The sequence below is a fragment of the Balaenoptera ricei genome, chromosome 6, assembly GCF_028023285.1.
Source record: "Balaenoptera ricei isolate mBalRic1 chromosome 6, mBalRic1.hap2, whole genome shotgun sequence".
In the NCBI taxonomy this organism is placed as follows: domain Eukaryota; kingdom Metazoa; phylum Chordata; class Mammalia; order Artiodactyla; family Balaenopteridae; genus Balaenoptera; species Balaenoptera ricei.
The window spans coordinates 54,423,848-54,445,590 of NC_082644.1; the positions used below are offsets into that span (position 1 = coordinate 54,423,848).

At 39.2% G+C, this 21,743-nt stretch overlaps 2 protein-coding genes and 1 non-coding gene across 5 annotated transcripts in view; 2 read left to right on the top strand and 1 right to left on the bottom strand.

Annotated features, from left to right (window-relative positions):
- HAUS6 (HAUS augmin like complex subunit 6) overlaps window positions 1-14,209 on the top strand; it is a 47,979-nt gene extending 33,770 nt beyond the window's left edge. For all 3 annotated transcript variants that reach the window (XM_059924664.1, XM_059924666.1, XM_059924667.1), the window contains 5 exons: window positions 2,945-3,011; window positions 3,243-3,419; window positions 5,545-5,680; window positions 7,603-8,649; window positions 10,764-14,209. In XM_059924664.1, the coding sequence (XP_059780647.1) occupies window positions 2,945-3,011; window positions 3,243-3,419; window positions 5,545-5,680; window positions 7,603-8,649; window positions 10,764-10,858 (1,522 nt within the window). In that variant the 3' untranslated portion in view covers window positions 10,859-14,209. The remainder of the gene's footprint in view (window positions 1-2,944; window positions 3,012-3,242; window positions 3,420-5,544; window positions 5,681-7,602; window positions 8,650-10,763) is intronic.
- Window positions 2,729-2,862, top strand: LOC132368281 (small Cajal body-specific RNA 8). Its single transcript, XR_009504021.1, has one exon. It is a non-coding gene; the product is annotated as a small Cajal body-specific RNA 8 (non-coding RNA).
- Window positions 14,210-16,244: 2,035 nt separating the features above from the next.
- Window positions 16,245-17,900, bottom strand: RRAGA (Ras related GTP binding A). The gene has a single exon (XM_059926404.1). It carries the CDS (start codon window positions 17,616-17,618, stop codon window positions 16,677-16,679), a length of 942 nt encoding a protein of 313 aa, XP_059782387.1. The 5' UTR covers window positions 17,619-17,900; the 3' UTR covers window positions 16,245-16,676.
- Window positions 17,901-21,743: the final 3,843 nt, after the last annotated feature.

Here is a 21,743-nt window from a genome sequence, read left to right on the forward strand (position 1 = left end):
TGATGAGGGATAAACGCTTAATGGGAAATGAAAGATTATTATTGCCTAATAGGAGAACAGAAGAGAGGTAAAGAGTTGAGTTACTGGGATATGGAAGTAAACATGTTGCTCAGAATTCTTTACTGCAAAAGGTATTTTGTAATAAAATGTTTCATGTGTAATGTGGATAGACTGCACTTAAAGAAATACCCTTTTTTTAGCATGTAGTTCAGCTATTATACTAAATATTTTATTTGTAGTGGCATCATCTTACATCAATATCAGTGTAGTTAATTGGGAAATTCATATGTGGATATGGTTAATATAATTATGCAGTTAAAAAACATGAGATGAATGTAGTTTTTAGAGTAAGTGTGTTGTTTGCCCTTTCACATGTGGTTTTCATTCGCAAGTACTAAAATATTAAGTAGTCTTCTCCATAAATCTCCTGGCTTGGTTTTGATCAGAGTGAGCTCATGGAGGCTGCACCATACTTACAATCAGAATTCAGTGATTGATGATGCCTTTGCTATACACTCTGGGTACTACCTTTCTTTGCAGTGGTTTCTGGGAAGGAGGGTTCCATGATATTTCTAGTGGTGGTGATACAGTTCTTCTAGACCTTTAACCTCTACAGTTTCTCCTTTACTACATTTCAGAGATAGGGCAGTATGATCTTGCATGCATTCCAAACAAACATCCTTAGTCTTAGAAATTGAATTCTAATCTCATTTTATTATTTCCTTTCTCTTTTTATAATTTCTCTGTTAATTGTAGACATGTTATAACAACAACAAGAAGTGAAAATAAAAAATAATTAGCTAAAGTTTCCAATTTCCAATAAATCACTTTTCAGATTCTTTCCCAAGTTCTTTTTTAGACTTTATTTCCAATTCCAAAGTCTTGTATTCTAAAATACAAAATTTTCTCAACATTAACATAGCATAAATGCAGTTTTTTTAGTGTATGTGTATGTTTACTTAACATTATATTACCGCTTAAAATAGCTTTTTAACATTTCATTTATTTTTAGACTTTAGGTTTTCCTCAAAATTTTTGCTGCTATAAAAAGCATGTCTTTTTTCTTTTGGTAGTGCTTTTAGGGTTAATTTCCACAGTGGGATCAATACCCTTTTTATCTGGATTTCATGGGCCTCAGTTTTGGCTTGGCAAGTGGGTAGAGAGTAAGGACTGAGCCAGGGCTGCTTTGAAGTTGACTTGAATTGAGATATTAACAAGGCTAATAGCATGTTGCCAATTCAGAAATGAGAGAGAGGAGGTATAGAATGTGGTTCCATTTTTCTCTATTATGAGACTCTGCAAGAATGATTCAGATAGAAAAATTTGGTGGCATCTATAGAACCTCATCTTCAAGTGACATTTATTCATTGATCCATCGTGTGGCACTACCAAGCGCCAGGCACTGTGTTAGGACTTGGGAATAGCCTTTGGTAAGACATAGTCCTCATCCTCAAGGAGCTCACCAGTCTTTTGGTGGCATCTTAGTGGCGTTGGTCCATAGGGCTTGCTGGCCCTGCTTCAGAGGGCTTTCTGATCATTTTAATGTCAATTTTGGGGAAGAATGTGGATAAAATCACACTAGATAGTAATCACTAATCTTTTGCCTTAGATATCTAGATTATATCCTGTCGAGGCGAAGTTGAAACAAGCAACTTCAGTGATTTTGAATTATGTTTGGAAGGTAGATTTCAAGAAGGGCACATTTGAAAAAGTTTGAAAGGCATATTTGCTATTATATAAAATATTTGCAAAGTTGTTAATTTTGTACTTTTCTGTCTATGAACAGAAGGAAAAACACCGGCATGCTTGATGTTGAAGTTGGTTTCTGTGGTAATCCTGCCTCCATTTTACCTAGAATAGAAAAGCTTTTGGTCAGTGAGCAGACCCAATCCATGATTGAATTTGAAGGCACTTTCAAGATGAAGATAAATAAAGTTATCATTACTTTGAAGGCTTAAAAAATTTAACAACTTATTTTGTAATTATAGTGAAAAGATGCATAAGGTTTTCATGTTTACCAAAAGGGACAAGAGAATCTAAGAGATTAAGGAACACTATGTGTGGAATGCCGCAAATTCGCATTGAATAACCTTATGACTTTACTGTAAGTGTAATGTATTTGCTATAGAAAATTCAGCATAAGAGAAATTGATTCTGGACCTGAAATATCAAAAGAATCTTACAGTCTCTGCTACAGTGCTTCTGTGGTCTGAAGCCTGAGGACATTGTAATAACGTGATTCTAGTTAATTGAATTTTTTTTCTTTAATTTATTTTTCTTTATTTATTTTTGGCTGCATTGGGTCTTTGTTGCTGTGCATGAGCTTTCTCTAGTTGCGGCGAGCGGGGGCTACTCTTCATTGTGGTGCGCGGGCTTATTGCGGCAGCTTCTCTTGCTGCGGAGCATGGGCTCTAGGCGCAGGGGCTTCAGTAGTTGTGGCACTCGGGCTCAGTAGTTGTGGCTCACAGGCTCTAGAGTGCAGGCGCAGTAGTTGTGGCTCACGGGCTTGGTTGCTCTGCAGCATGTGGGATCTTCCCAGACCAGGGATCGAACCCGTGTCCCCTGCATTGGCAGGCGGATTCTTAACCACTGCGCCACCAGGGAAGTCCCTAATTGAATTTGTTTTTACCTTGTACTCAAGTTTTTGAGTGTTCATCAAGTCATCCAACCCTTGTAAAAAATGCTGTTGACTTAAAATACATAGTGGGTAAGGATAATGTTCATAATTTGGGAGGCTGATACACAAATTGGGCTGAAGTACTGCTCTAATTGTCACTGTACTTCCCTAGAATAATAAACTGCCTTTTGATGACCGGGACGAATTGAGTGAAATCGTAACGGACAGATACGGGGCAGACAGTTTCCTTAGAATATTCAAACACATCAAGTGAATGGAATTCTTTCTTACTCATAACTTGGATTTATTAATTTTTTTTTCTTTTAGCCCTGCTTCTTTTCTGTTGCAGCCCATTTCACCATCAGATAGAAACAGTGTTACACTACTCGAAAAGGTACATTTTAAAACAATTTAAAATTAATTCTGACCATACTCACATATGATAAAATACTCTTTACTTTAGTTGATATCCCAATTAAATTTATATTTTCACATTTCCTAGTATGTGCACATTATGTACCATTCCTGTTTACACATTAGTTATTACTTCTAAATGATAGATAAACATTAATGAAGATGAGGTACAGTTATTAAGGTTTTAACATTACATGTCTATCTTCTTCAGGACACGAAGTTGACAACTCCTAGAGAGAAAAATGAAACAGTTTCTAAGAAAACACCAGAATTTGAAGCGGAAGACTCTTCATCATCAAATATTGCAGAGAGTAGTGCATTTGGAGGGTCTCTGCCAGCTAAAAAAAGTGATCCATTCCAAAAAGAGCAAGATCATCTGGTAGAAGAGGTTAGAAAAAGATTGTAATAAGTATACTGAAATGTCATTTTCTCAATGGTGTTGGGGTTATAAGTAAAGTACAGTTAATTATTGATTAGGTGTAATTTGGGAAGGGAGGTCGCAGATAATAAAAATCATGGTTAAAGCAGAATTGGCCCTCCCCAAAAGTAGAAATAGATATAAAATAAACTTATTTAGTTAAGATTATATCCATGGTTTAGAACCCATGTCCCATTCTATATCTATCCAAAAGTTATAAAAATAATACATGTATAATATTTTTGGAATTAACCATTACATAAATTGTTGGATAAATACACCCAATGATTATACTTGTTAAAATACTCTGTGAATGTTATCTGTTGCTTAGCTGAGCTTCCTCTTTTTTTGAATTTTAGAACAAAGACTATACAATATATTATCACCGAGTGAAGGTTTTGTCCTTCTGCTTTTTAAATATTTCAAAAGTGAATAAATACATGATTGTTTATGATCTTGGTTTTCTTAACCAGCTCTGTTCCTTAATACTTTTCTACTTTTCACGGGCAAGTGACCACATAATACGACTATTGCTGAGTATTACAGAACTCGGTTTATACAAATGAAATGGTCAGGCCATTCTTTAATGTTATTTTTTATTTTTTATTTTTTTAAAATTAATTTATTTATTTTTATTTTTGGCTGTGTTGGGTCTTCGTTTCTGTGCGAGGGCTTTCTCTAGTTGTGGCAAGTGGGGGCCACTCCTCATTGCGGTGCACAGGCCTCTCACCATCGCAGCCTCTCCCGTTGCGGAGCACAGGCTCCAGACACGCAGGCTCAGTAATTGTGGCTCACGGGCCCAGCCGCTCTGTGGCATGTGGGATCTTCCCAGACCAGGGCTCGAACCTGTGTCCCCTGCATTGGCAGGCAGGTTCTCAACCACTGCGCCACCAGGGAAGCCCTTTAATGTTATTTTTATTACATATTTCCCATTGTTTGAATTTGGATAAACAGCCAGAAAATAAATCAGCTGTTTTACATTCCTGAGAGACTGAAAGAAAAGTTTGGTTTAGTGCATATTGATTGAGGTATTGGAGTTTCCTCCTTTATCTTGATCCTGAAAAAAGTTAATAAATATTGTCCAAATAAGAGAGCTGGCTGTCAGTCATTTTTCTTGTTTGCCACTTGAGGAAGTTGGACCAGTTTCATGGTCTCTAAATATTTTTAAATCTCTAAAGTTCTGTTGTTTCTCTGTATTAGCTGATTGACTCTATACTAAAGAAAAGATGATTAGTCATTCTTTTTTTCTTTCCTGATATGGGAGGAAAGGCACATTTTCTGGTTAAAAGAATTTACAGTAGCAGTGGAATGAGATAGGATGTAAGAGGAGAGCCCTAAAATCTCATAAAACTCTGAAAGTAAAGTGAAATTAATTCTCTTTAATAGTGTTTATTATGACAAGGAATATTTAGTGTTAGAATTCTAAGGAGCCCTCTATTTTCATGGAGGAGGGTGAATTGGAGTCAGTTTGATTATGGTTGTAGGCAGTTTCTTTTTTAGGGATTTCAGGGTGCAGAGATTTTAATTTGCTTGTTTTTTGCTTTCTGGTTTTATTAAAATGTTGTTAATACAGAGTGCTATTTTCATATTGTACACTTTCTTTTCTCTATTTTAGAAATGTATCCCTATGTTTTCACTAATTTATGTCTGATGATGAGGTTTCTGGCCAAGAAGTTTGTTGTCAGAATGTACTGTGTTTATTAGTAGAGGTATTACCATGCGGTGGATTATGATTAAGAAGAACCTGCATGCTTTAGAACCAGTCATTTTAGCAGATATGGAATTGTGAAGCTCAAAAGTGTGGCAGATAGTAGTTCAGATCACTGCAGTCAGAACTATATCTAAATCTTTCCAAGTATAAAGATTTCTTATCTTTTCTCTCCTGTGTAACAGGATATCCATTTAAGATAAGGGAGGAAACGGGTTTGGGGTTTGATTTCACCTTAGTAGGATTGTGCCTGAAGAGTCTTATGTGGAGTGTCTGGGAGCTACATTGTTGAGTTTATTTTTGTGCTTGTTGTTCTTATCAGGGCCTTTGTTGCATTCTACCAGTGGGCTTGGTAATTTTTGCTTTACTTTTTCTTTTCTGTTTTAGGTTGCAAGGGCAGTTTTATCTGATTCACCACAGCCTTCTAAAGGAGAAGAAGTAATATTAGAGGGACTAATTGACTCTCTAGTTTCCGACCCGTTCTCAACAAGGAATCAAATTCCCCGAACTCCAGAAAACTTGAGTAAGTTAATAATGTTTTTTGTCACTAGTTTCTTTCTTAGACATTACTACTATTAGAACCATGGTCTGACAAATCTTTTGGAAACTCACTTTAAAACTTTTTTCTGTATCTTTCAATTTAGTGACATTGGCTCTGTTTGTTTTCATGTGGGGGACTTTTATTGAAATATCAACTGTGGGCACTGTCACTTATATGGCAGTCCTTCAGCAGTATTACTTTGCCCTAGAACTGTACAATTTTGTTTTAGTTGTTTTACTTGGCTTTTTCCTGGAAAATATTTTAGTTGATCACTTCAGAAATACCCTCTGCCTCCACATCTGATCTGTGATCAACATTTATAGAGTTTGGAGGCTGTACTCTTCCAGTCAGCAACCAGCAGCATCATCCAGAAACTCTGCACAGAGATCTTACCTACCTCTCCCAAGCTAATCAGACTCCCCCATACTTTCTTCTTACAACCTATATTGTGTGGGCAAAGTTCTGATATTCTTGTCCTCATGTAGGCACATCATCCTGGGTGAGTGATTAAATATAATTTCCATTATGCTACTAGAAATGACATGTCCAAAGTTAAATGGATTCAGTTCACGTTGAACCTAGCCACTGTATAGATTGGTGGTTGGCAAACTACGTCTTGCAAACCAAATCTGGCCCACCCTATGTGTTTTTGTACATAAAGTTGTATTGAACACAACCTTGTTCATTTGTCAGCATATTGTTTATGGCTACTTACACATTACAGTGACAGAGCTGAGTAGTTTCCACAGACAAGATGGCCTGCAAAACCTGAAGTATTACTGTCTGGCCCTTTACAGAAAAAGTGTGTGTGTGTGTGTGTGTGTGTATGCTGTATATATATAAGTATATATAAATATAAATATAAATATAAATAAATAAATAAATAAATAAATAAATAAATAAACAAGCATGCCAAACCCTGGCCTAGATGGGCAAGAAAATATCTTTTTTTCTATTTGTTTGTTTATTTATTTATTTATAAAGAACATCTTTATTGGAGTATAATTGCTTTACAATAGTGTGTTAGTTTCTGCTTTATAACAAAGTGAATCAGCTATACATATACATATATGCCCATATCTCCTCCCTCTTGCGTCTCCCTCCCACCCTCCCTATCCCACCCCTCCAGGTGGTCACAAAGCACCGAGCTGATCTCCCTGTGCTATGTGGCTGCTTCCCACTAGCTATCTGTTTTACATTTGGTAGTGTATATAAGTCTATGCCACTCTCTCACTTCGTCCCAGCTTACTCTTCCCCCTCCCCTTGTCCTCAAGTCCATTCTCTACGTCTGCATCTTTATTCCTATCCTGCCCCTAGGTTCTTCAGAGCCATTTATTTATTTATTTTTTAGATTCCATATATATGTGTTAGCATACGGTATTTGATTTTCTCTTTCTGACTTACTTCACTCTGTATGACAGACTCTAGGTCCATCCACCTCACTACAAATAACTCCATTTTGTTTCTTTTTATGGCTGAGTAATATTCCATTGTATATATGTGCCACATCTTCTTTATGCATTCATCTGTCGATGGACACTTAGGTTGCTTCCATGTCCTGGCTATTGTAAATAGAGCTGCAGTGAACATTGTGGTACATGACTCTTTTTGAATTATGGTTAAGAAAATATCTCTTTAATACATGTGATTTGTATGTGCTGTGTGAAAGTATATGCACATTTCAGGAACACCTTTCACTTTTTGTGTATGGTCAGTTGGAGATGGAATTCTTTGATGTTGTTGGGCTTTGGTATATTGTGGAGCCTTGTCATCCAACTGGCATATCTATGAACATGTACTGAGTCAGCAGTTTTATCTTAAGCACTAGAAATGAAATGTTTAGTTGCATGTTCTGTTTGGGAATTTATTAATAACTTGTGTAATTTCCCCCTTCATTTAATTAGTAAGTGAAATTAGGAGCTCATGGAGAAAAGCTGTTAAAATAGAAGATAACAGAAGTACAGAACCAATTCAAATGGATACTGAACATAGAGAAGTATTGCCAGAATCCTTACCTGTGGTGCATAATCAAAAAGAGCTTAATGTGGACAGTTTTTTCTCAGCAACCACTGTGTCCGATTCTAGCCATTCTCATTTGCCTGAAGAGAAAGTTGTTTCAGATTGCCTCAAGTGTGTGCTTCAGAAACCTGTGGTAACCAGTTGCATAGGTGAACCAACAACACAAAATCTGTCAGATTTGTTAAATAAGGACATAATTTGTAAGCAAGATTTGGAATGTACAGCTTTACAGAACAAGTTTTTAGAAACTAGCCAAATAGAGACATTCTCCCCTGCTGTAGGCAATAGGAGAGATGTGATAGGTCGCAGTGAAGAAGAGTATATTAAAATATCAGACCACTCGAAAGCTTCTTACAAAGATCTTTCCATGCATAAAAGTATGTTATGGAACTCTTTTCAGATATCAAGTGGAATTAGTTCCAGTTTTAAAGATAGTGATTTTGGCATATTACATGAAACTCTTCCAGAAGAAGTTGGTCACTTAAGTCTTAATAGCTCCAGTAGTACAGAGGCCAATTTTAAACTGGAACCAAATAGTCCTATGCACAGTGGCATTTTCCCAGAAGGTGCTGTGGGAGGAAGACAGAATACTCCAGAATCAGACTTTAATTTACAGGCTACTTGCAGTGGATATGAGGCTCTGAAGAAATCTCTGTCCAAGCAAAGGGAAGAAATTTGCCTCTCTAATCCTGAAACACCTGAAAGACACAAACCAGAATTGAGCCTTACTTCCCAATACATGCAAACTGATGATATGCTTAACTTTTTGGGCACTCATGATTTGCACATTGACTATACAAAACCATCTTCACCCATGTCCCTTGATGAAAGAAAACGGTCTCTTTCACCACTAATTAAGTTTTCTCCAGTGGAACAAAAATTGAGGACCACAATACCATGTAGTCTTGGAGAACTTCTACCTAATTTAACAGGTAAGATTTAACTAGATAATGTGCGTATTAACCTGCTGAAGTTTTCTCTCACCTTCTCCTAAAAATAGCATGCAGTGAATGTTACACGATCTTTATTGTTAATGTGACAAAATATGCTCCTTATTCCTTCACCTAGGATGAGAAGAGTGAACCCATCATTTTTATGGGTACTTTCAGAATGTCTAGTGATTTTTAACACTATTTTATTTATTTTATTTATTTATGGCTGTGTTGGGTCTTCGTTTCTGTGCGAGGGCTTTCTCCAGTTGTGGCAAGTGGGGGCCACTCTTCATTGCGGTGCGCGGGCCTCTCATTATCGCGGCCTCTCTTGTTGCGGAGCACAGGCTCCAGACGCGCAGGCTCAGTAATTGTGGCTCACGGGCCTAGTTGCTCCGCGGCATGTGGGATCTTCCCAGACCAGGGCTCGAACCCGTGTCCCCTGCATTGGCAGGCAGACTCTCAACCACTGTGCCACCAGGGAAGCCCCTCTAGTGATTTTTATATAGCTTACAATTGGTATGGGACAGGGGTGGAAAACAAAACCAAAAGCCTGAAACCTGTTGCTTTTGTAATACAAACTACTGAAGGTAAACCTTGTCAAAATCTTTTTGGCTAATGGAAGGTGGTTCTAAAAAAGTTGAGAAACGCTATGTTAAATATCATTATAATATAGTGGGACTTCCCTGGTGGCGCAGTGGTTGAGAATCTGCCTGCCAATGTAGGGGACACAGGTTCGTTCCCTGGTCCAGGAACATCCCACATGCCGTGGAGTAACTAAGCCCACACACCACAACTACTGAGCCTGCGCTCTAGAGCCTGCGAGCCACAGCTACTGAGCCCATGTGCCACAACAACTGAAGCCCACGCACCTAGAGCCTGTGCTCTGCAACAAGAGAAGCCACCGCAGTGAGAAGCCCACACACCGCAATGAAGAGTAGTCTCCGCTCGCTGCAACTAGAGAAAGCCTGTGCGCAGCAACGAAGACCCAACACAGCCAATAAATAAATAAATAAATAAATTTGAATTTTAAAAAAATAAATAAATAAAAGAATATAGTATCTGTGATTTTGTTTGATGGGGGTGCAGTGACAAAACAAGGTAGGTCATTGTATTACTTTCCTAGGGCTGCCGTGACAATGTACCACAAACTGGGTGGCTTAAGACAACAGAAATTTTTTGTCTCTGGAGAAAACAAGTTCTGGAGGCTAGGATTCAGAATCAAGGTGTTGGCATGGCCGTGTTCCCTCTGAAGCCACTAGAGCAGCGGTCCCCAACCTTTTTGGCACCGGGGACCAGTTTCTTGGAAGGCAATTTTTCCATGGTTGGGGGGTGGGGAGGTTCAGGTGGTAATGTGAGTGATGGGGAGCGGCAGATGAAGCGACGCTCGCTCGCCTGCCACTCACCTGCTGTGCGGCCTGGTTCCTAACAGGCTGCGGACTGGTAGTGGTCCACGGCCCGGGGGTTGGGGACCCCTGCACTAGAGGATGATCCTTCTTGACTCTTCTAGCTTCTGATAACCTCCAGGTGTTCTTTGGCTTGTGGCAGCATAACAGATTTCTGCCTCCATCTTCACATGGTATTCTCCCCTTGTGTTCTGTGTACCTTCTTATAAGGACACCAGTCCTATAGATTAAGGGCCCATCCTACTCCCATCTTACTTTTTTTTTTTTAATTCATTTCTGTTTTTGGCCGAGTTGGGTCTTTGTTGCTGCGCGCGGGCTTTCTCTAGTTGTGGCGAGTGGGGGCTACTGTTTGTTGTGGTGCGCAGCCTTCTCATTGCGGTGGCTTCTCTTGTTGCGGAGCACGGGCTGTATGCGTGCAGGCTTCAGTAGCTGTGGCTCGCGGGCTCTGGAGTGCAGGCTCAGTAGTTGTGGCGCACGGGCTTAGTTGCTCTGCGGCATGTGGGATGTTCCCAGACCAGGGCAGGAACCTGTGTCCCCTGCATTGGCAGGCAGATTCTTAACCACTGTGCCACCAGGGAAGTCCCAGAATAATGGTAATTTTATTGCAGTTACATATTTGCATGTGAACTTTTTACTGAGATTTGCTACTACTTGGAATTTGTCCTATATTTTCTTCATAATGTTTGCTTACCCTTTTTTCTCTTTTTGAAGTCAATTTTGCAGAAGAAGAAATCTTGAATAAGAGCCTTGATGCAAAAGAATCTCCATCTGACTTGAAAGATGAAGCAGTAGCCCAGTCAACTTAACTATGATGAACTTAAGTTGAAGCAATGTCACAGGATAAAAACATTTGTAATTTAAATACACATTGGAAGTGTAACTTTTTCAGGGTCTAAAAAAGTCCTAAATAATGCTTTTTAGCCTTCTCTACTGATTTTAAGTAAGGAGAGTATGTTTGGATTTTCTCTGTATGGATATGGGGTTGAAATGTGAAGTATTTGGAAAGCAAACAAGTTATGAGAAGCCATTTTGGTTTCTTGCATAATCTTGTAAGCATGAAGTAAATGGCAAAGTATTAGGTTAATTCAGTATGTTCTAATTTCAGTTAATTAACATAAGGATGAGTAGTTTTTGATGTGTTTTATTAAGTGGTTAACTTAATAGCCATTGGATATACTGATCTTTCTTTTTAGGGAAATAAACAACTTTTATTGTTTCTTTTTACAACATTCTGGTACTAAACAAAAAAAGTGAGGAAAGTAATGCTTTGGGGTGTATAATCAAAATGATAAAGTATAAGTTTGGGAAAGCTCTAAAGAGGCTTAATGATTATTCAGGTAGGTTGATCCTGAAAAATGATGTTTGATGGAATAAAGTGCATGTGATGATAGTGAAGACTGGAGCAGAATGAATTTAGAAAAAAGGAAAAAGGTGGAAGATGACTAGATACTTTTGAGGGACACTAACTATAAATCCATTCAGTGGATTGTATAGCAGTTTTATATTTAGTCTAATTTAGACTTTGAGAATTTAACTCTAGTTTTTTATTTTAACAAAAAATGTAAATTAAAAAATTAGTCTGTGTTTGGTTTTTTTTGGAGGGGCACTGTTTTTGGGGAAGGGAGCTAATTTTTTTTTAATTTTTTTATTTTTAAAAATTTTTTATTGGAGTATAATTGCTTTACAATGTTGTGTTAGTTTCTGCTGCACAGTGAAGTGAATCAGCTATATTCATACACACATCCCCTCCCTCTTGGACCTCCCTGCCCCCCACCCACCATCCCACCCAACTAGGCCATCACAGAGCACCAAGCTGAGCTCCCTGTGCTATACAGCAGGTTAAGGGAGCTAATTTTGATTGTTACTTTCCTCCTGAAAAACCATCAGTTCCCCACTGCCTACAGAATAGCTTCAAATTAACTTGAGAAAATTGAATTTGAGGTTAAATAACTTGTTCAGTGTTACACAGCTAAGTCAGTAGTGAAGCTAGGATTTGACCCTGTTTTCCTTCCTTAATATACCAACAAGACCTCCTAGAAGTAACTAAAAGGCCAGGATGTAGGATATGGCTGCAGGAGTGGGCCTTCTGTACTCTAAATGGGAGTCAGATGTGAGGCCTCCTGTGCAGTGTCCTGCCTCATGTAGTCAGACCCCCTGGCCAAGAAAAGGGCTTGTCTTTAGCATCCAAGTGAATACATGACATTGCCCTCTGTGAACCAGGAGGTTAAGCACACACTGGAAGGGTGGTAGCACCTACAGCAGCCCTGTGTCTAGCCTCAACTCTTAACCATCACAGCCTTGTCCAGTTTGCCAAGAAACTAGCAAGAAGAGGAGAAAAGTTGAAGGGAAGAGTTCTGGAAGTGGATGGGCTTAATACTTCGTCTTTCTTCACTCATTTTGGCTTACTTTCTCTGTGTTGCTTGTTTGATCCAAGTTTGAAGGCCAGTCTTTTTTTGTGAGAAATGACAGAAGAAAAGCACAAATAACTACCTTCTTTGCAGTGGAAAAGAAAGAGGAAGAGAAAAGCTTCTCCTAAGGTGCCATATTCTTTTATTAACAGAACAAATAGGGACTGTGTAAGTCTACTGGGAAACTGTCCTCTAGTCTTAAGAAACATAGTATTGGTAAATGCAAAATTAACATGCTAAGAAGGTAGAGCTATCATATTAGCATCTACAAAGTGCCAGAGCTATTCCTGGATACTTAATAATACATATATCATTTAATTCTTATACCTCTGTAAGATAGTTATATTGTACCTATTTTACAGGTTATGATACCAAAGCTAGGGAGCTTAAATGACTTAGGTCTAAGATGGACTTGAGGAATTACCTGGGATACATCTTAAGAAATATATTCTGTAGGTCCAAAGTGAGGATTGGAAATCTGCATTTTAAATAGCTTCCCTGGTAATTCTTAGGCTCAATAAAAAGCTTGAGAGCCACTGCTAGGGGATACAGATTCACATTTAGCTCTGGGGTATCTTAAAGAAGTTAGGTACACTATTACATTCTGCTTTAGAGATCTTAGCTCTCTGATAAGGAAGCTGAAGTTCACCAGTAAGTGTGGGCCCTGAATTACTGAGAATCACAAGACCAAAATATCTTTGGATATTAATGGATTTACAAAAACCACATCGTTGTTAAGTGAGTCACACCTGTGATAGGCTGACAGTTTTTGGCATTCTTCCCTGTGCTTTGTATGCCAGTAGTATAAACAAAAGTATATTAGATTTGTCACTTTCTCCTAAACCATTTTGATTATGACTCCTCTTCCTTATCCAATATTGCCTGCATACCTGCCTTTTGACCTTAAAGGACTGCTTTGACCATATCACTTCTTGGTTTAAAATTCCATTAATGGTTCGTTAATTCCAGAATTGAGTTCAAATTTAAAGGCATATAAGGTCTTCTCCATAGATTCCTCTTTTCCCCCTTCCACTATGATCTCCCTTTTTTTTTTTTTTTTTTTTTACTGAAATGCTTTGGTGGGCATGTGTCTTTAAAAATCTTAATGCACAGTTCTGAAGCTGGAATATCCTACCTTCACCTCCCAGCCTTTCACAGTTATAGTTTGTCCTTGAGGGTTCAGAACAAATCTCACTTTCACCTTGAAGTTTTAGTCTCTTATCCATGGGACTGTCCCTTCTCTGAAATCTCCTATGGCTTATGTTAACTTTTATTCACTTAGTATTTTTCATTTATTGCTTTTATTGTATTTTTTCATGGTTGTATGTGATTTCTCCAGTTGTATTGATTAAATACATACAGACATATACTTACGTAGATGTGTGTGTGGGGTGTGTCCATACATACATATACTCCAAGGGCCATAGATCATCCTTAGCAGATCAATACTTCAGTATTGGAATTGTTTTCTTTGCCTTCTGTGTGATGGAATTAAAGTAATGGTAAAGAGGGAGGGCTACTTTATTGCTGTAAGAGTACTTTTTCTCATTACATTCACAGCAGAATATACCTTGTTTTATTCACTATTCATAAGATGAAGGTGTGTAAACTGACTTCTCTATCAGTTTGAAACTTCAGATAATGCCCCTATGTCCTAATTGTTTTAAATGTTTAAAGAGGACAAGCATATAATGTTGCTTAACATGAAAAATGTTACCAAGTGGAATAAAGACTATTTGTTAAAATCAATTTGGGGGAATTTAATTGAAAACAAAAATACAATTATTTTGAAACCATTCTTTACCATGTGTTTCTTAAACATGATCTATGGAGTCAATTTTATTTAAATTCTTGAGACCTGTATAAAAGGAAACCCTGTTTTTCCCCTACTCTGAGTATACTAAAATTAAAGAAGATATGTTTAAGGACATTTTCCTTAATGTAAAGAAAGTATTTGCTAAAGTAAAATTCTCTTTCACGTTAAGTTGCAGATACATAGTTGATAAACCTTTTGCCTTATGCACTGTGAATGTTAAATCCACATTCTGAATTTAAAATATTTGTGAGTCCTCCATGGGACTATCTGTAAATGTTTTACATACTAGTCTTGAATAAACGTTCATACCACCTAGCTCTAGATTTATTAAATGTATTTTAAAATGATTTTTTTTTAATAAATTAATTTTATTTATTTATTTTTGGCTGCGCTGTGTGTTTGCTACTGCTCACGGGCTTTCTCTAGTTGGTCGAGCGGGGGCTACCCTTCGTAGTGGTGCGCGGGCTTCTCATTGCGGTGGTTTCTCTTGTTGTGGAGCACGGGCTCTAGGCGTGCAGGCTTCAGTAGTTGTGACACGGGGGCTCTAGAGCGTAGGCTCAGTAGTCGTGGCGCACGGGCTTAGTTGCGCCACGGCACGTGGGATCTTCCCGGACCAGGGCTCGAACCCGTGTCCCCTGCACTGGCAGGCGGATTCTTAACCACTGCACCACCAGGGAAGCCCTAAAATGATTTTTAAAAGTACATATATACCCTCAGAGTTCATTTGGAGTCTATATTAGTTTATTGCCAAAGGCCCTAATTAGACTAGCTTAATAACATATCTGAACAGCTTCTTGCTCTTTATGGGTAGGGATCTTGTCATTCACAGGTGCTGCTATAAAGGATTTAATAAATGTTAAATAACTTTATAAAGGTTTGGAAATTCCCTATCACTTATATTTAATGTCTGTAAATAGAGATAATGCCTCATTTGTAAAATGAGAGGCGAGAGGAGTTGATCAGAGGTGTTTCGGCTCTAAGATACTTAGATTTCATTTAAAACAATCTATGAGGCGGCTGAAACGGGGCACTTTAGGTCTGTTTTTTGATTTCACTATACCACACTGCCAATTCAAAATAGGAACCTTAGAATTCATTCCCAAAAGTATGTAATCTAAGAATCTGATTCAAAATTATCCAATTTCCAGACAAATACAGATGGGAAAGTGATCTTGCCCAAAGCGAAACACTATTCTTTGAGAGAAGTCACTTAACTTCCTGGCTTTAGTTTACTCAATCTATAAAATAAGGGAACTTATATGAAGGAATAATTTACAGCTAAAAAGCTAGGATTTTTATGATGAACTTTTCTGTCAATGGAGTTAGTAGTGGCATGTAACGGTTAGGAGAGGGGGAGGATCTGCAATTATACTGCCTAGGTTCAGCTGTATAACCTTATAAGGTCATACCAGTTTTCTCATCTATTAACAGATAAAAGTAATCTACCTCACAGGTTGTGAGGATTGAGTAAGAAAGTGCACATCAAGTATTTAAGAATACCTGGGATTTAGTAAGGGCTTAAATATTTAGCTAGGCTTCACATCCAGTAATTTGGGAGTGGGGAGGAAGAATGGCTCAGTGGGTGGTATTGACAGCTGACATTACTGAGTATGTGCCAGGTACCATTCTAAATGTTTTCCATGTTGTTTTAATTTAATCTTAACCCAATGAAGTAGTGCTATCCTTATCCATATTTTACAAATGAGGAAACAAGCACAGTAAAATTAAGTACCTTGCCCAGTTCACAGAGCTAGTAAGTGAAGGGACTAGAATACTAACTCAGCTCAGGTGGTCTAGCTCCAGAGACCGTTCTCTTAACCACACTGCTACAGTTGCTGTGAAACATCGTTAAGGTGATGGGAGCCAAGATCAGAAAAATCAAACTTACCAGTTAAGCAATACTTGCGGGCAGTCAGAATCTATAGCTTTAATATTAACCACCTTCAAATTATTTCAAATAAGACCATATTTTAAATTGCTAACAGCAAATGTTTATTCATGGTTGAAGCCAAAAAGAATTTATAAATGCATTTTAATACCTTGCTGATAAAATAACATTCCACCTTTGCAACCTTGTAAGGAATACAGGAAGATATTGTAAAGGCTTTGATGTGTATATCTATTATAACCAGGTAATCAGAACACACATACACACATACACCACCACCTACTTTAGTGTTAACACCATACCAACTTTTCAGAAAGGCCATCTTGAAGCTCTACTGGATAGCTGAGTAAATAGCGTCCAAGGCTTAAAGACTGGGGAGAAGGGAAGAAAGGGATGGAAGAAGTAAGCAGCACACATTTCAAAGCCCACTTTTAAGCACACGACATTATGAATATTAAAAGAAAAAGGGGGAAGGCAATTCAGCATTTTCAGAGAGCGCATTTTGGCAATATTCAACGCATAAGAAGGCTGTGCTTGGGACCATCCACTCTCTCCAGCTTCTCAAAGTGTTTCCTGGCATTGCGAATGTTGATCAGAGTAGCTGCAGAAGGGATCGACGGATCTGACATAACCACCATCACGTACGTATTTGATGTGAAGATGTCGATGAACGCAGCGAAGTTAGAATTCCTAACTTCCATGCTCTGGAAAGAAGCGGCCAATTTACTGCAGCTCAGCTTGAACTGCTTAATAATGTTGCTGATCTTCTCGAATCGGTGGACGTCACGCTGCTCTTTGCACTGGTAATGGGAAATGACCAAGAACGTCGCTCTCTCGAACAGCAGAACTTCATCGGCCTCAATAATCTGGGCAAAATTCCTGAGGTTCATCTCCAGCTGCTGAACATTGGGAATCAGCTGATAGACAATACTGGACCAAGCTTTGTAGAGCGTTTCATCCCAGATGGATGTTCGAAAACAGGCACACTCCAGCGGGCGAGACAAACGCCTCAGGTCTTCCTCTCGCTCTTTAAAAATCAGGTCACGCTGATCCTCCTGAACCAGATCCATTTTGTGCACCAGGCAGAAGATTTTGGCATCAGGAGAGTTCTGGAGGATGGCTTCCAGACACGACTGGTAATAATGCATGTCCTTTTCCAGTTCGCGGCTCTCCACGTCGAACACGTAAATCAGAACCTCGACATTACGGAAGATGTTGTCTCGCTGGCTGGTGAAGTAATTTTCCATGAAGGTGTCCTGACCGCCACAGTCCCACAGATTCAGCACCAGGTTGCCGAGAAATCGGACGTGGGAGTGCTCCACATCAATGGTGGCACCCAGGCGCCGGGTATCGCGAGCGATGTAATTGGCAAAGATAATGGACCTCATGCTGGTCTTCCCCGACCCGCTCTTCCCCATCAACAGCACCTTTTTCTTCATGGCTGTATTTGGCATCACCCGCCGGAGCTGCCGCGGACTGGGCCTCAGGGCGCGGCCTAACTGCAGCGCGGTCGGAGGGAGGGAGGGGCCGGGGGTTGCGGGGGGTCCGACAGCCGGGCCGTGCAGCTGTGCAGCCGGGGAAGCCGAAGGTGCGAGCTCGGGGCTGGGAAAGCGGCGACCGGTGAGTTCTTTCTCGGGGGAGAGCGCCGTGGGATAGACTGTTGCAGGCGCTACGGAGAAACGCTCGCCTTCCGGAGAGGAGAGTCTCTGCGTCTCCGCTGCCACCCACTTCCGGCGGCGATCTCGCGAGAACCCGCGCTCTCGGCCGTGGCTGCCCAACGAGCTTTGATAAACCGCTGTTTTAATGAAACGCATCAGGGCCCACCCGAAAGAGAAAATGGAAGGTGAACCCAGGACTCTGGTGTTCTGTTCTCCTATTTAAACGGGGCTTACGGTTGCAAATTGTACGTGTGTGGGCAGTTGGGAGAATGCTGCCATCTCGTGGCCGAAAAAACCCCAGCGCACCACTACGCGCTTTAAGAGCGCGGTGTGCTGTTGCGTGGTTTTAGGCCTGAGCAGCAGACAGGGAAAAGCCGAAGAAGGCTTAACTTCTCCGCCCAGTTAGGCCTCCTCAGATTCCCTGGTTTACTCAGTACAAGGACAGGGGAGATAAAAACTGTACAGATGTTCAGAAGTAAGTGATTGCCCATTGCTACACAGCTGAATGGTAGTGAATCCCTCCCGGGAGATATCCTAACTCCCAGTTAGTGCTTTTTCCACTTGGAAGCAAGTTCCTTTCTTACACCTGCTTTCTCGGTAGTCTCAGACTTTGGGATTTATAATCAGAATTCCAAAGCTTGAGGAAACTCTAATATAGAACATTACTTACTCCTCACAATAACCCTATGAATAAATAACCTCATTTTCAAGTCAGTAAATCGAAGCTTACAGGGGTTAGGTAACTCTACGAAGTTACACGTCTATTACATAATGAAATGCAATTTATTTTTAAAATATAAATTGTATATATTTAAGGTGTCCATCATGATTTGATATACACAGTGAAATGATTATGGTCAAGCTAACCTATCTTGTATAGTTAGCATTTTTGTGTGTGTATGTGGTGAGAGCACATGAAATCTACTCTCTTAGTAAATTTCCAGTATTCAATACAGTGTTAACTATAGTCATCATGTTGTAGGTTAAATCTCTAGACTTACTTATCCTGCATAACTGCAACTTTGTATCCTTTGACCATTATCTCCCCATTACCCTCACTTCCTCCTACCTGGTAATAACTATTCTCCTCTCTGCTACTATGTATTTGACTTTTTTTAGATTCTACAGATAAGTGAGATCATGCAAGGTTTTTCCTTTCTGTGTCTGGCTTATTTCACTCAGGCTGATGCCTTCCAGTTTCATCCTTGTTGTTGCAAATGGTAGGATCCCCCTTTTAAAGGCTGAATAATATTTTGTTGTATATATAAACCTCCATTTCTGCTTTTTTTAATGTAAAAAAATTTCTTTTGATTTCTTTGTTTAAAACTTAACACATCTTCAGTTTTCTGAGCCAGTAAGAATGTTCTGTAACACCATATTCTACAGGTGGATATTGACATAAATTTTAGCTAAAATATATCAGCAGAAGAATTCGTACTGTTCCTTAGAAAAGCTGAACATTTTTGGTCTTTAGCATTCAGCTTATTTAAATTCTTCTAGTACATATATTGGATTATGGTGATTTTTCCCCCCTTTTCCCCAGTGTTATTGAGATATACTTGACATATAATATTGTATTAGTTTTAGGTATACAATGTAATAATTTGATATATATATATATATATTGCCAAATAATTACCACAATAAGCTTAGTTAACACCCAATCCCCTCACATAGTTACAATTTTTTTCTTGTGATAATAACTTTTAAGATCTACTCTCTTAGCAAGTTTCAAATATACAATACCGTATTGTTAACTATAGTCACCATTGCTGTACATTACATGCCCAGAACTTATTTATCTTATGACTGGAAGTTTGTACCTTTTGACCACTTTCACCCATTTTTCCAACCTCCTCACACCCCACCTCTGGCAACTACCAATATGCATCTATGAGTTTGGTTTTTTTAGATTCCACATATAGATGAGATCATATAGGATTTGTCTTTCTGTGTCTGACTTATTTCACTTAGCATAATGCCTTCAAGGTCCATCCTTGTAGTTGCAAAAGGCAGGATTTCTTTCATTTTTATGGCTGAATTCCCTCTCCTCTCTCTCTGATATTTATTGATATATTAATATCAATCACATTTTCTTTATCCGTTCATCTATCAGTGGACACTTGGGTTGATTCCACATCTTGGCTATTGTAAGTAATCCTGCAATGAACATGAAGGTGCAGATATCTTTTTGAGATAGTGATTTCCTTTCCTTTGAATATATACCTAGAAGTGGGATCGCTGGGTCATATGGCAATTCTATTTTCAATTTTTTTGAGGAACCTCCATACTGTTTTCCATAGTGGCTGCACCTACATTCCCATCAACAGTGTACAGGGGTTCCCTTTTCTCCACATCCTCACCAACATTTGGTATTTGTGGGGTTTTTAAAAAAAAATTTTTATTGGAGTATAGTTGCTTTACAATGTTGTATTAGTTTCTACTGTACAGCAAAGTGAATCAGCTATATGTATACATATACCCCCTCTTGTTTTGGATTTCCTTCCCATTTAGGTCATCTATTTGTGTTTTGTGGTTTTTGGCTGTGTCGGGTCTTAGTTGCTTAGTTGCAGCACGCAGGATCTTTGATGAGGCATGAGGGATCTTTCATTGAGGCGTGCTGGTTTTCTCTTCTCTGGTTGTGGTGTGCGGGTTTTCTCTTCTCTAGTTGTGGTGTGTAGGTTTTTTCTCTCTCTAGCTGTGGTACTCAGACTCCAGAGCACGTGGGCTCTGTAGTTTGTGGCATGTGGGCTCTCTAGTTGAGGCACGCGGGCTCAGTAGTTGTGGCCTGTGGGCTTAGTTGCCCCGCGGCAGGTGGAATCTTAGTTCCCCGACCAGGGATTGAACCCACGTCCCCTGCATTGGAAGGTGGATTCTTTACCACTGGGCCACCAGGGAAGTCCCTACTTGTTTTTTTTTTAATGATAGCCATTGTGAGGTGATATCTTACTGTGGTTTTACCGTGCATTTCTCTGATGATTAACGATGTTGAGTATCTTTTCATGTGCCTGTTGGCCATCTGTATGTCTTCGCTGGAAAAATGTCTATTCAGGTCTTCTGCCCATTTTTAAACTAGGTTGTTTGTTTTTTTGATGTTGAGTTGTATGAGCTGTATATATATTTTGGATATTAACCCCTTATCTGTCATATCATTTGTAAATGTTTTCTCCCATTCAATAGGTTGTCTTTTTGTTTTGTTGATGGTTTCCTTTGCTGTGCAAAAGTTTTTGAGTATAATTAGGTTCCATTTGTTTATTTTTGCTTTTATTTCCTTTGCTTTAGGAGGTAGATCCAAAAAAATATTGCTGCAATTTATGTCAAAGAGTGTTCTGCCTATATTTTCTTTCTCTCTTTTTTAAAAAAATAATTTTACTTATTTATTTATTTTTGCCTGTGTTAGGTCTTCGTTGCTGTGCGCGGGCTTTCTCTAGTTGCAGTGAGCGGGGGCTACTCTTCGTTGTGGTACGTGGGCTTCTCATTGTCGTGGCTTCTCTTGTTGCGGAGCACGGGCTCTAGGTGCGCAGACTTCACTAGTTGTGGCACGTGGGCTCAGTAGTTGTGGCTTGCGGGCTCTAGAGCTCAGGCTCAGTAGTTGTGGCGCACAGGCTAAGTTGCTCCGCGGCATGTGGGATCTTCTCGGGCCAGGGCTCGAACCTGTGTCCCTTGCATTGGCAGGCAGATTCTTAAGCCCCTGCCTATGTTTTCTTCTAGGAGTTTTATGGTTTCCAGTCTTGCATGTAGGTCTTTAGTCCAGTTTGAGTTTATTTTTGTATATCATGTTAGAGAATGTTCTATTTTCATTCTTTTACAAGTAGCTGTCCAGTTTTCCTAGCACCACTTATTGAATAGACTATCTTTTCTCTATTGTATATTCTTGCCTCCTTTGTCACAGATTAATTAACCATAGTGTGTGGGTTTATT

Bases quoted from the DNA above. Each gene is read 5' to 3' on its own strand.
- RRAGA (XM_059926404.1), bottom strand. From the start codon at position 17,618: ATGCCAAATACAGCCATGAAGAAAAAGGTGCTGTTGATGGGGAAGAGC.